The sequence below is a fragment of the Bufo gargarizans genome, chromosome 7, assembly GCF_014858855.1.
Source record: "Bufo gargarizans isolate SCDJY-AF-19 chromosome 7, ASM1485885v1, whole genome shotgun sequence".
Taxonomy (NCBI): Eukaryota; Metazoa; Chordata; class Amphibia; order Anura; family Bufonidae; genus Bufo; species Bufo gargarizans.
This window is the reverse complement of record NC_058086.1, coordinates 187,384,371-187,396,558: the sequence shown is the minus strand read 5'-3', so window position 1 is coordinate 187,396,558 and position 12,188 is coordinate 187,384,371. Positions and strand designations below refer to the sequence as shown.

General features: G+C 46.9%; 1 protein-coding gene across 1 annotated transcript in view; it reads right to left on the bottom strand.

The window, feature by feature from the left end:
* Positions 1–4,115: 4,115 nt before the first annotated feature.
* Positions 4,116–12,188, bottom strand: part of PXK (PX domain containing serine/threonine kinase like) — a 70,452-nt gene continuing 62,379 nt past the window's right edge. Inside the window, 1 exon segment of the mRNA XM_044300663.1 lies at positions 4,116–4,781. Within this exon segment, the coding sequence (XP_044156598.1) occupies positions 4,561–4,781 (221 nt within the window). The 3' untranslated portion in view covers positions 4,116–4,560.

The following is a 12,188-nucleotide window of genomic DNA, read 5'->3' as shown; positions in this document are numbered from 1 at the left end:
TCATTCTCTGGATGTACTTGTTGAATGTTTCCATGCACTGACAGAAAGCAGAGATCTCAAAGCTGGGGTCCAAAGTCTGATAGAAAGTTGCAGAAATATTTTTACCTTTATGTCGAAAAAGCTTGATTTTATTGCACACACACACGCCGAATATACTTACCCCGTGCTGCTCCTGGTCCCCACACCGCCACAGCTGCTTCTACCCGTGTGCGGATGAAAATATCCAGTGTCTGGGGAGCAGCCAATGGCAGACGGGAACGCCCCTCCCTATCATTGCGGGTGACGCTAGGGAGGTGTGTCCCTATTGTCTGTTTTGCGGACAAGGACAGGCATTGTTACAACGGATCCGCAATAAAAAACCGATGCGACACGGATGTTATCAATTTTTGTTTGCGGATCCGTGTTTGGTGGACCGCAAAATACATACGACTGTGTGCATGATGCCCTTGTGTATTCTAATCTGCTATCTGATGCAGCATAATGTGGAAAAAGGACGGCACATACTTAAATTACCTGTGAAAAGTCGTAGAAATGATGCCTCTCCTCTGAAGAGCCATGCGGCAACAGCGCTAATGGCATCGCGCACAGATGAAGTAGAGGCCATCAAGCCAGGATGGACACTGGCGAGCACGGCTCTTCAAAGTGGAGCAGCGTAGCCTCTGACTCGATACAGGTAGTCTGATTATAGTGCGCTGTTTTCAGAGTCCTTTCATTATGTTACACCACGGCAGCCAGAATATACAAGGCCAATTGCTAAGACTCCTTTACACTACAAACTGACATCAGGCCAAAAGGTTGGGTTTATTATTTTTAATAAAAATATGACGGAATATACATTGCATTACTTAACCCAATAATCATACACAAGATCCCTCTGAAATCAGATTTTAAAGTGCAAAAAAAAAAAAAGAAAAGTTTCTTTTGATTCACCAGCTGTACCTCCTACAGCAAGACCATCTCTTCTGCCCGGATCAGATCGTGGATTTTGGTAATAGAGGGAACAATGTAAACATGTCTGACTATCCTTAAAGAAATGCAAAAACTCTAGATTCCTAAATCATGCTGCCTTGGGGGCCAACCTGCAATGTTCTATTGTTGTCCTAGGTGTTATCCTCAGTACTGCAAGTAAGGGCTCGTACACACAACTGAAAAGCCGGGCAACACATTCCATGTATCGGCTGCATCTGCTGGGCCTATTCCAGCTCCCCTGAACCAAACTGACTGTATTATAGTGGTGATAGTGACTTTGTATCTGATCATGGGGCTATTGCAGTATATTCACATGATGACATGAGTACACGGCAGTAGTCCAGCAATCAGATAGACTGGCTGCATCAAATTACTATGAAACAGCCAGTTTGGGTCAGGGGGGCTGCAGTAAGACCCAGACACACGGACAGTGTTTCCCAGGCCAATCAGTCATGTGCATGAGCCCTTATGGATGTCGGTACTGTGGTAATGTCATCTTAGAGTGCCCACACATGAGATGAATGTCAAGGAATGGATCAACATGTCTGATCCTTTGTTTGCAGGGTATAAGCAGCTGTCAGACCCCTGGCAGCAGTTTATTTCCCCTCTTTTGAACGCTTGCACACTGGCTCCAGGACTAATAGCAGTCAGCTGAACAAGCATTTGGCTGAAAGCTGTCTAAGGCCCCATTCACACGACCGTATTTTTGTTCTGTCTGATCCGGAAAAAAAAAAGATCCATTCATTTAAATTGGCCGGCAAAAAAAAATGCAAACAGCACCCTGTGTGCAGCCACATGTCCATTCTGTGGCCCTGCAAAAAATAAAATAAAAAAATAGAACCTGTCCTAGTCTTGTGTTTTGCAGACAAGAAAAGGCATTGTTACGATGGAGCCCACAAAAAGTGCAGGATGCAATTGGACCACATCCATATTTTCCAGACCCCAAAACGAATACAGTCGTGTGATTGCCCCCTAAAATGTATGGCCATCTTGGAGGGGATTTCCCCCACAGCAGCCAGATATTAAGTGCTGGCCAATAAAGTGTCTGCACCTAGGATGTGTCTAGTGTTGCACATTGGTGCAATTTTAGCCAAACTAGGGACTCCACTCTTTTCCCCCCAACTTGCTAAAAAAAAAAAAAGTGGAGCCTAAAAATGCACCACAATTCTGGTGCAAAATTCTGTCTAAAAGTAAGCCAACCAATAGTTGGTTATGGCATTAGTCAAAAGTGTCTATCATCCAGCCTGAGGCACTGTAATAAATGTGCTGTCGGTGTACATCATCTATAGGGTTAGTAAATCTGGGCCCCAGGCCTATCATCAGAGAGAAGGCTGTGTGCCAGAACGTACTTTTCTAGGGGGGAAAGTTGAGTAAAATTAGTGTATGGTGCCTGAAAGTGTCTTTTCAAGTTTAAGGGGTTCTTCCAAGATTTTGTAAAATTTGGCAGGGAATGAAGTAAAAATTACTAAAGAAAACTCCTTGGGCCTGTTTCACACTTGTGTTGTGGCCTTCCAGTGTTAAGATTCAGCAAAGGATCTCAAAACTGGGCCAATACAGATCAGTTTTGTCCCATTCATTGTCAATGGAGACAAAACAGATCAGGATGCGTTCCCTGTTTTTTACCGGTCTGCAAAATGGAACAAACTGCATCTGGCATGAAAATCAATGTAAGTCAATGGTGACAAATCCAGTTTTTCTGTTAGCGAAAAAAAAAAAAGGATCTGGTACCCATTGACTTACAATGATTTTCATACTGGATCCGGTTTGTTCAGTTTAGACTTAATACAACTGGATCCGGCCAAAACGGATGCATCCAGATGTATTAAACGGCACAGATCCGTTTTAATCTGGTTTTGAGATCATCTGCCGGATCTCAAAACGGGAAAGCCACAATGCAAGTGTGAAACAGGCCTTAGGCCTCTTTCACACTTGCGTTGTCCGGATCCGGCGTGTACTCCACTTGCCGGAATTACACGCCGGATCCGGAAAAACGCAAGTGTACTGAAAGCATTTGAAGACGGATCCGTCTTCAAAATGCTTTCAGTGTTACTATGGCACCCAGGACGCTATTAAAGTCCTGGTTGCCATAGTAGTAGTGGGGAGCGGGGAGCAGCATACTTACAGTCCGTGCGGCTCCCGGGGCGCTCCAGAATGACGTCAGAGCGCCCCATGCGCATGGATCATGTGATCCATGCGATCACGTCATCCATGCGCCTGGGGCGCCCTGACGTCACTCTGGAGCGCCCCGGGAGCCGCACGGACGGTAAGTATGCTGCTCCCCGCTCCCCACTACAGTTTACCATGGCTGCAAGGACTTTAGCGTCCCGGCAGCCATGGTAACCATTGAGAAAAAGCTAAACGTCGCATCCGGCAATGCGCCGAAACGACGTTTAGCTTAAGGCCGGATCCGGATCAATGCCTTTCAATGGGCATTAATTCCGGATCCGGCCTTGCGGCAAGTGTTCCGGATTTTTGGCCGGAGCAAAAAGCGCAGCATGCTGCGCTATTTGCTGCGGCCAAAAAACGTTCCGTTCCGGAATGGAAGACATCCTGATGCATCCTGAAGGACGGACTGTCCATTCAGAATGCATTAGGATAATCCTGATCAGTATTCTTCCGGCATAGAGCCCCGACGACGGAACTCTATGCCGGAAGACTATAACGCAGGTGTGAAAGGGCCCTTACTCGCCTTTTACCATGCCCTGCTTGAATTGTACTGGTGACATTGTTACCATGACTGCTACAGCCAATCGCTGACCTCTGTGGTCATAGGTGCATGAAGAGCATGTCACCACTGAGGCCCCAGTCACGAGAATGATGACTAGCTCCCTGACAAATATAACAATCTTGGAACCCATTCACCTACCTGATGGTCCAATGTCATGTCTCAGCTATGTAATGGTTTGAGATGATAGATATAAGGCAGAGCTCCATACGTCAGATTTTCTCCCCTAGAACCCATGCAGTGCTTATAGATGTATCTGGTATTCTAGCTCATGGATGTCAAACTCGTGGCCCTCCAGATGTTGCAAAACTACAACTCCCATCATTCCCTGATAGCTGTAGTATGCCCAGGCATGATGGGAGTTGTAGTTTTGCAACAGCTGGAGGGCCACAAGTTTGACATCCCTGTTAATCTAGCTGAACTGCAATACCAGATGTGACCAATGAACAATATTGGAACTATTTCCCCCCCCCCTCCCTCTTTTTTGGGGGGAAGGGGACAGATGATCATTCCCACATCTGCTTTATGAAACATCACTGTCCTGTTAAATACTACTATTTTCCTAGATAGTAAAATATCTGGTGTTTTTGTGCACAGTGACTATATCAGGGATGGCCAACCTGCGGCTCTCTCCAGCTGTTGCAAAACTACAACTCCTAGCATGCCCAGTCTGCCTACAGCAGGGAATGGTGGGAGTTGTAGGTTGGCCATCCCTGGACTGTATACTGGAGAGAATTAATAGGAGCATCTATATATATTTTTTTTTTCTACTCTCAACCTTTCTTAAAACGTAAGGTGACCTCATTAATGACATCCTGTTATAAAACACGTGACTAGAGAACAGGACGGGCTGTACACGTCCAGGTTCAGCTGATCCGGGGGGCACTGTGGTCATTTGTCACCGCTCTCTTCAGCCCTCCTTTCTTGAAGGTTGCGATGGAATTCAGTAAGGCTCCACGGCCTGCACCATTTACAGAGGGCAGGGCCAATTTAGTTGACACATCTTTGCTTGAAGGAGAAAGAGGCGCCACTGGTGGAGGGGGCGGAGGAGGAGGGGGGGCTGCTGGTATCGGAAATGTTGACGTCCCTTAACAAAATGAAAAATAAAATATTAGCAAAAGATGATAAAATTCAAAATCCAGTCTAAAGACAAATGTTCTGTACGTTACCACATGATCAGGTCATACTGGCGTTGCCATGTTAATAATCGTGGATGGACATGGAGGTTGATGGTGGAGACTTTTTATTTTTTAGGCAGCTCATAGAGCAGAGATCGAGGCTTTCTTTTTGGCCTGCTTTTGAGTAAGGCCAGAGATAGACGAGTGAGTTCAATGTGAGAAACGCGCTACATGTGGCAGTGTGAGTTCCCGTTCTGACAGCATTATATCACACGGCCGTTGTTTAGGTCCACATCCGAGCCGCAGTTTTGACGTCTCGGATGCGGACCCAGTCACTTCAATGGGGCCGCAAAAGATGCAGCCAGCACTCTGTGCGGACAACAATAGGCAATTATATTAAAGGCTGTCCGTGCTGTTCTGCAAATTGCGGAAAGCACACGGACGCCATCCACGGTTTGCGGACCGCAAAACACACCGGTCGTGTGCATGAGGCCTAATTCTGCAGATTTCAGGACTCTCAGGGCCACACAGCCTTATAAATCACTGTAATGCCGTGCGATCTTGTCAGAGGAGCGGAGGTCAGACTGGGAACTCACACTGCCACACTAAACTCGCTCGTCTGTGTCTGGCCTAATTCTTCTAGAATATGGTTCCTGCTTTGCCTTACGGCACTTAGAAAAGTGCTTTATACCATGTGAGGACCCTCACAACCTCTCCCCCATGTGTCATCTTCCTGGGTCCCTGTGAGTTTCACAGGGGGATAAAAATATTTTTTTTGAGTGGACAGTTAGAGTACACGACGAGTGAAATCATTGGGGGGGGGTTTTATTTGGGAGCGTCATGTCAAAAAAGCCCTAGGCTTTAAGATTACAGAGAAGGGAAGGCTAAAAAGAAAAAGCTGATTTCGAAGAATAGCTGGCGACATGCCTTGTCCAATGCAGACCAGATCCAAAAGCACACCTTGTACTGCCTGTTAGCCTCTTAAAAGGCTTTTTTTTTTTTTTTTTTTTTTTAGAGGGGAGAAAAAAAACTTTTAAGAGAAGTGGGAGCATGTAAGGGCTCTTTCACACTTGCGTTGTTCTTTTCCGGCATAGAGTTCCGTCGTCGGGGCTCTATGCCAGAAAAGTCCTGATCAGGATTATCCCAATGCATTCTGAATGGAGAGAAATCCGTTCAGGATGCATCAGGATGTCTTCAGTTCCAGACCGGAACGTTTTTTGGCCGGAGAAAATACCGCAGCATGCTGCGCTTTTTGCTCCGGCTAAAAATCCTGAAGACTTGCCGCAAGGCCAGATCCGGAATTAATGCCCATTGAAAAGCATTAATCCGGATACGGCCTTAAGCTAAACGTTGTTTTGGCGCATTACCGGATCCGACGTTTAGCTTTTTCTGAATGGTTACCATGGCTGCCAGGACGCTAAAGTCCTGTTTGCCATGGTAAAGTGTAGTGGGGAGCGGGGGAGCAGTATAATTACCATCCGTGCGGCTCCCGGGGCGCTTCAGAGTGACGTCAGGGCGCCCCACGCGCATGGATGACGTGAATCGCATGGATCACGTCATTCTGGAGTGCCCCAGGAGCCGCACGGGCAGTAAGTATACTGCTCCCCACTACTACTATGGCAACCAGGACTTTAATAGCGTCCTGGGTGCCATAGTAACACTGAACGCATTTTGAAGACAGATCCGTCTTCAAATGCTTTCAGTTCACTTGCGTTTTTCTGGATCCGGCGTGTAATTCCAGCAAATGGAGTACACGACGGATCCAGACAACGCAAGTGTGAAAGAGCCCTAAGTCTAATTCTCTTCACAGGTTACATTTGGGGAGAGTAATTTACAAAAAAAAAAAACAGACACTCCCTTTAACCTGCGTCTACACGGCAATCATGTTTGCCCAACCCCATTCATTTCCATGGCTGCCCTGCTACACTGTAATACTTGGGCGTAACCAAGATCACCATGTAGCCGCACCCTTAGGATCCATTCACACGTCTGCAAGTGTTTTGCAGTCCAGAAAACACATGTCCGGCCCTATGATAGAAATACCTATTCTTGTCTGAGGCTGCGGACATGCTCTGTCTTTTTTGCTTGGGCCACGGAACTACTGATGCGGATACACATTTTTTGTGGCCCCATTGAAATGAAGGCGTCCACAACCGTTCTGCTAAATTGAACATTCATGTGGACCCTTAAAGTGTAATTGTCGCTTCAGTTTATTTTTAATATAGTGTAGGGTGAGGGATTTTAAACGTTTTTATGATATACTTCATTAGGGAAAGATCTAACAGAGTTGCTAAGGAGAATCTGTCTTCAATGTCTACTGAACGCTGAGGACAGCGGTGTGGAACATAGAGAGGTTCTTGTCACTACCCCGGTCCCGGACTATGTACATGTGCCCTACCTATCCCTTGCCCATCTCCCTGTCTGACTTGTTACACACAGGAGTCTTCAGCGCTCAGTAAAACACTGAAGACTCCTCAGAGCTTTGCTAAGGAGACTCTTTAAACGGCAGCTACACATTACACTTTATCCCCTATAGAACTACAGATGCACAGAGGACGTCCACATCTATTCCAGCAAAGAAAGTAGAAGAGAAGAGGGTAAGAAGGCCTGAATCCACATGTAGCACTGAAGATGCAGCGTCTACTCTTTCAACTCCTTAAAATCTATAACACGGCCGACAACATGGCGCCGCAGCGCTGCCCGTCTCCTGCAACGACCTGAATTAATACAATGATGAGAAGAGCACTAATAAAGGCACATTATGAAATTTACTATTAAACGAGTAGCTGTAAGTAGACACTGATCAAAGTATATACATACCTACTCTTATACTGCATAGTTTAAGAACTCTGCTTGCTGTGGTCCAATGGAAGCCTTGATTGTTTACTCCCCGAGGTGGACAATCCATCCTGAACAAGTAATGCTGACTACAAGCAGTACTGTTATACGGTGGTACTGGTGGGAGCCTCCCATAACCGTACAAATTTTCCGCCTCAAAGTAAACCACGAAGGCACCCGCTGAATTAGGGTTGTCCGGTGAGGCCAGGCATTGCCTTGCAGGGGTTTCTCTGGGACGTCTTACTGAGCCAGGCTGTGGGCAGTACAGAAGATGATTTATACTTACCTGCTGTACTGACTCTCCCACATGTCCATGTTCCATTCCCCGCACTGTTTCCATCCAGCAGTGCACAGGCGTGGTCACATATTCCACTGCAGCCAATAACTGGTTTCAGCAGTGATGTGCCGCTTGTGGCCAGGTTACCATACCCATGCACCGCCAGAACGGAACATGGACATGTAGGAGCCAGTGCGGAGGAAGGCTGCAGGCAGTATAGACCGTTTTTATTCCCGGAGACTCTCTTTAAAGGGATCCTTTGCGTAGAGTCATGTTTCTCTAACCACGGGCATCAAAAAACAGGGACCACGGGCATCAAAAAACAGGGACAGGCTGCAGCATTTCAGAGAAAATACAACTCTTGCAGTCCGCAAATTACAGATCCACAAAAACATGGATACAGACCGTGTGCGTTCCACATTTTGCGGAATGGCTGGCCCCTAATAAACCAAAGCTATCCTTTTCCATTATGAGTTCAATATTAGGACATGTTCTATTTTTTTTTTGCGGAGCAGACATGGAGTCAATTCCGTTTTTTTTCCCGGCCCCCATTAAGTTGAATGGTTCCTTATAAGGGCCTCAAAGAACAAAAAGGAATGGACACAGAAAAGAAAAATTAATTTGCGTGCATGAGCTGTTAGAAAGAGCTAGGGACAGAGATGAGTGTCCACTGAGCGGCTCTCTTGCAGATCCCACAGCCCAGCTGGGCTTGTTTGGAGAGACATCAGAGGAGAAGAGTTCTTTGGAATGGGGGAGCCTGATGCTGCTTCATACTGGCCACGGTTAGAGCAGAATGAATCTGTTGACAGGTCTTCTTTAAAGGGTTGTCTCACGAAGACAACTTCTCTCCATATGCACATGGACGTCATAGAGGGAAGTTCTCTTCTCTGCTCTGCAAGTGCACCTCCTGCTATGGTCAGTCTTGAGCGTGCTCCAGGTTCTACATGGACAGCTATTCAGCCGAATGGTCGCCACGTCACACTGCGCATCATCTTCTGCCGCAGGGAAAATACTTGGCTGGCCGTGGTTTGTCCAGTTAAAGAGGTTGTCCCACAAAAAAAATATATTCTAGTTTTCCAACCAGCTCTTGGACCTGAATACTTTTGTAATTGCACGTGATTAAAAATTTAGAATAGCCACCGAGTTATTAAATAAAATATATCTGTAGAGCGCCATCTGTACAGCATGCAGTATGGGGAGCTGTGCACTTCAACATGGCGCTGAGAAGAGAGTTTGATTAGATCAAAGCCTCGCATTGTGGATCCAGTTCTGTTTCTCTCCCCCTGGCATGTTAATGGACTATCTTTTTCTTTACTACTGGTATCAGCACTCCTCCCATTCGGAACAGGTGGTTTCAATCACAGAAGTCGGCATGAAGTGGTCATTGACCTGTAGCTCCTGATAACTATAGACATGTTGTGTTAGACAACTGTTCACATGGTGCAGTACTGCGTGGTGGCCTTTTTTTTTTTTTTTGTGGTGCTGTACTGGTGGGTTGGTGGGACCAAGTGCCATGGGTGGCATTGTCAGACAGCAGGGTTGCTGTTTGACTCCTGGGTCCCGCCGCCTACTAGGGCAGTGCCGCTTTGTCACCGCATTGTCGCTACGCCTTTTTGTCAGATTAGGTCCCTCTCAAAGAGGCGACCTTGGCGTGGTGAGGGGGCTTATGCCTTTTTGATCAAAATGTACACTAATGCCTCTTGTACAGCATGCAGTATGGGGGGGGGCTGTGCACTTCAACATGGTGCTGAGAAGCGAGTTTGATTAGATCAAAGCCTAGCATTGTGGATGTGCGATCCAGTTCTGTTTTTCTCCCCCTGGCATGTAGAGCGCCACCTGCTGTTTGTTTCTTTTCTTATTTCTTTGTCCTGCCCACTGAGATGGCCGCACATGCTCAGTTTCATCCTTCTACTGCCTCCTGAGCTGTGATAGGGAGCGCATGGACACGCCCCCTGAGCTGTGATAGGGAGCGCATGGACACGCCCCCTGAGCTGTGATAGGGAGCGCATGGACACGCCCCCTGAGCTGTGATAGGGAGCGCATGGACACGCCCCCTGAGCTGTGATAGGGAGCGCATGGACACGCCCCCTGAGCTGTGATAGGGAGCGCATGGACACGCCCCCTGAGCTGTGATAGGGAGCGCATGGACACGCCCCCTGAGCTGTGATAGGGAGCGCATGGACACACCCCCTGAGCTGAGCTGTGAAAGGGAGAGCATGGACACGCCTCCTGAGCTGCAGTATAAAGGACACCCCCCTTGAGCTGTCAGCGATATAAATCTAGCAGAACAATGAAGGTGGAGATCTCTGGAGCCATGTGAGGTACAGGGCTGGTTCTAGCTTTGTTAGAAAGAGGGAATCGTATACTATATGACGACTACTTTTTATTTACATTGGTCATGGATAACCCCTTTAAGTTAATTCTTAAAGGGGTTGTCTCACTCTATATTACCCCTTCAGTTGGCTAATATGAATTGTCGCATTGCGCTAAAATCTTACTAACCACAGACGGGTGAAATGTAAATGGTATCCATGAGTTTATAGAAACAATATTAACATTTTGTGGGAACTCAAAATTAATGGACATCATGCACTGTGGTGGGAGGGCGGTACTCTGCACTGCCCTCATGTGGTCACAAGTGGCACTTTTAGTCACAAATGAAGCATTTTGCTTACTTTATCGATAATTCACGTTCAAAATGATGCATGCTCTACATTGAAGACAGCAGAGGGGGAGAAAAGAGGGACACCGATCAATATTAACATATTAGAGACAAAAACACGAACAAACAGTATTATGCATCTGTTAAAAAGAAAGTCCTGTGTACACGAGCGGGGCGCTTTATTCTGTCACCATTCCCTTACTCCCTGAATTTTTGTTATTTTCGCCTCCTATCCATCAGTACCTAGTAATTACATAAGGGCAGCCATGAACAAGCAACTTCTCTTTACAGACTATACTCTTCCCGTGAAAAGAAGAGTATTGGCTCACTACTGCGCCGCTAGATGCCGATGACATATATTATTTTATAGAAGACTAGTTCCGCGCTAAATAAAAATGGCGGCAAGCAACAGAAGCTAGCTGTGGTCTTCCAAATAAAATATGGACAGTGACAAGCTGACCGTAATGGCAAGTTTTGGGATCCCGCTGATAAGCATAAACAGCAAGGGAGGCAGGGGAAGGGTTTCAGAGGCTCTCCAGCTAAATCTGTATAGAAGAATATTCATACATCAGCAATAGGGAGACTGGTCCGAGTAAGGCCAAAAAGTACCTGCCGTGTCAAGTGACTTCCCAGACTAAGCTGCCGTGTGTACACGGGGAATACTATTATATCCTGGTTAGTATAAGACCGGTACTTTGCACTTTCACCAGTCTCTAAGGGCCGATTCACACGGCGGTGCTCGATCTGGGAAACATGGGCCGTGCGCCGCCAGCATCTCCCGAACTCACTGCATCATAGTTCCTATCTGATCCTGGCTCTAATGTACTCACATCATCCATACAGGACAACAGAGCTACGTTTTAATAGAATTCGACTATCATAAAACATTAACGCTGGGTTCACACCTAGGCGTTTCTCAAACGCGCGTTTCTCTGCACGTTTTATGCGCGTTTTTTTTTATAGTGAACGCGCATTTGACGCGCGTTTGGGTGATTGACAGCAGTGTTGTCCAAAGAGTCTATGGCCCAAACGCGCGTCAAACGCGCCAAAAAAAGCTCCTGTACTTGTTTGAGCGTCGGGCGTTTTACAGCGCGATCGTACGCGCTGTAAAACGCCCAGGTGTGAACCCTTCCCATAGGGAATCATTGGTTCTTGCCTGTTGTGCGTTTTACAGCGCGTAGGAACGCGCTGTAAAACGCTCAGGTGTGAACCCAGCGTCATATGCAGTCAGTTCAGGTCAAGGGAGCCACAGATGCGGCCCACACACGGCCCATGTTTCCCAGACCGAGCACGGTCGTGTGAATCAGCCCAAATTCTGTTTTCCCTGTGCTCAGTGGAGTCCATCTAGCTAAGATGTCTCCCATACACAGCACACAAAGAATAAGGGCTAGTGCACACGACTGTTTTTGGCCGCATCCGATCTGCATTTTTTGCAGGTTGGACGTGGACCCATTCACTTCAGTAGGGTTGCGAAAGATGCAGACAGCACACCACCAGACAGCTGTCCGCATCCATATGTCTGTCCCACCTCCCGCACAAAAAATAGAACATGTCCTATTCTTGTCCGTATTAAAGGGCAGGACGTTCCGCATTCTGCAG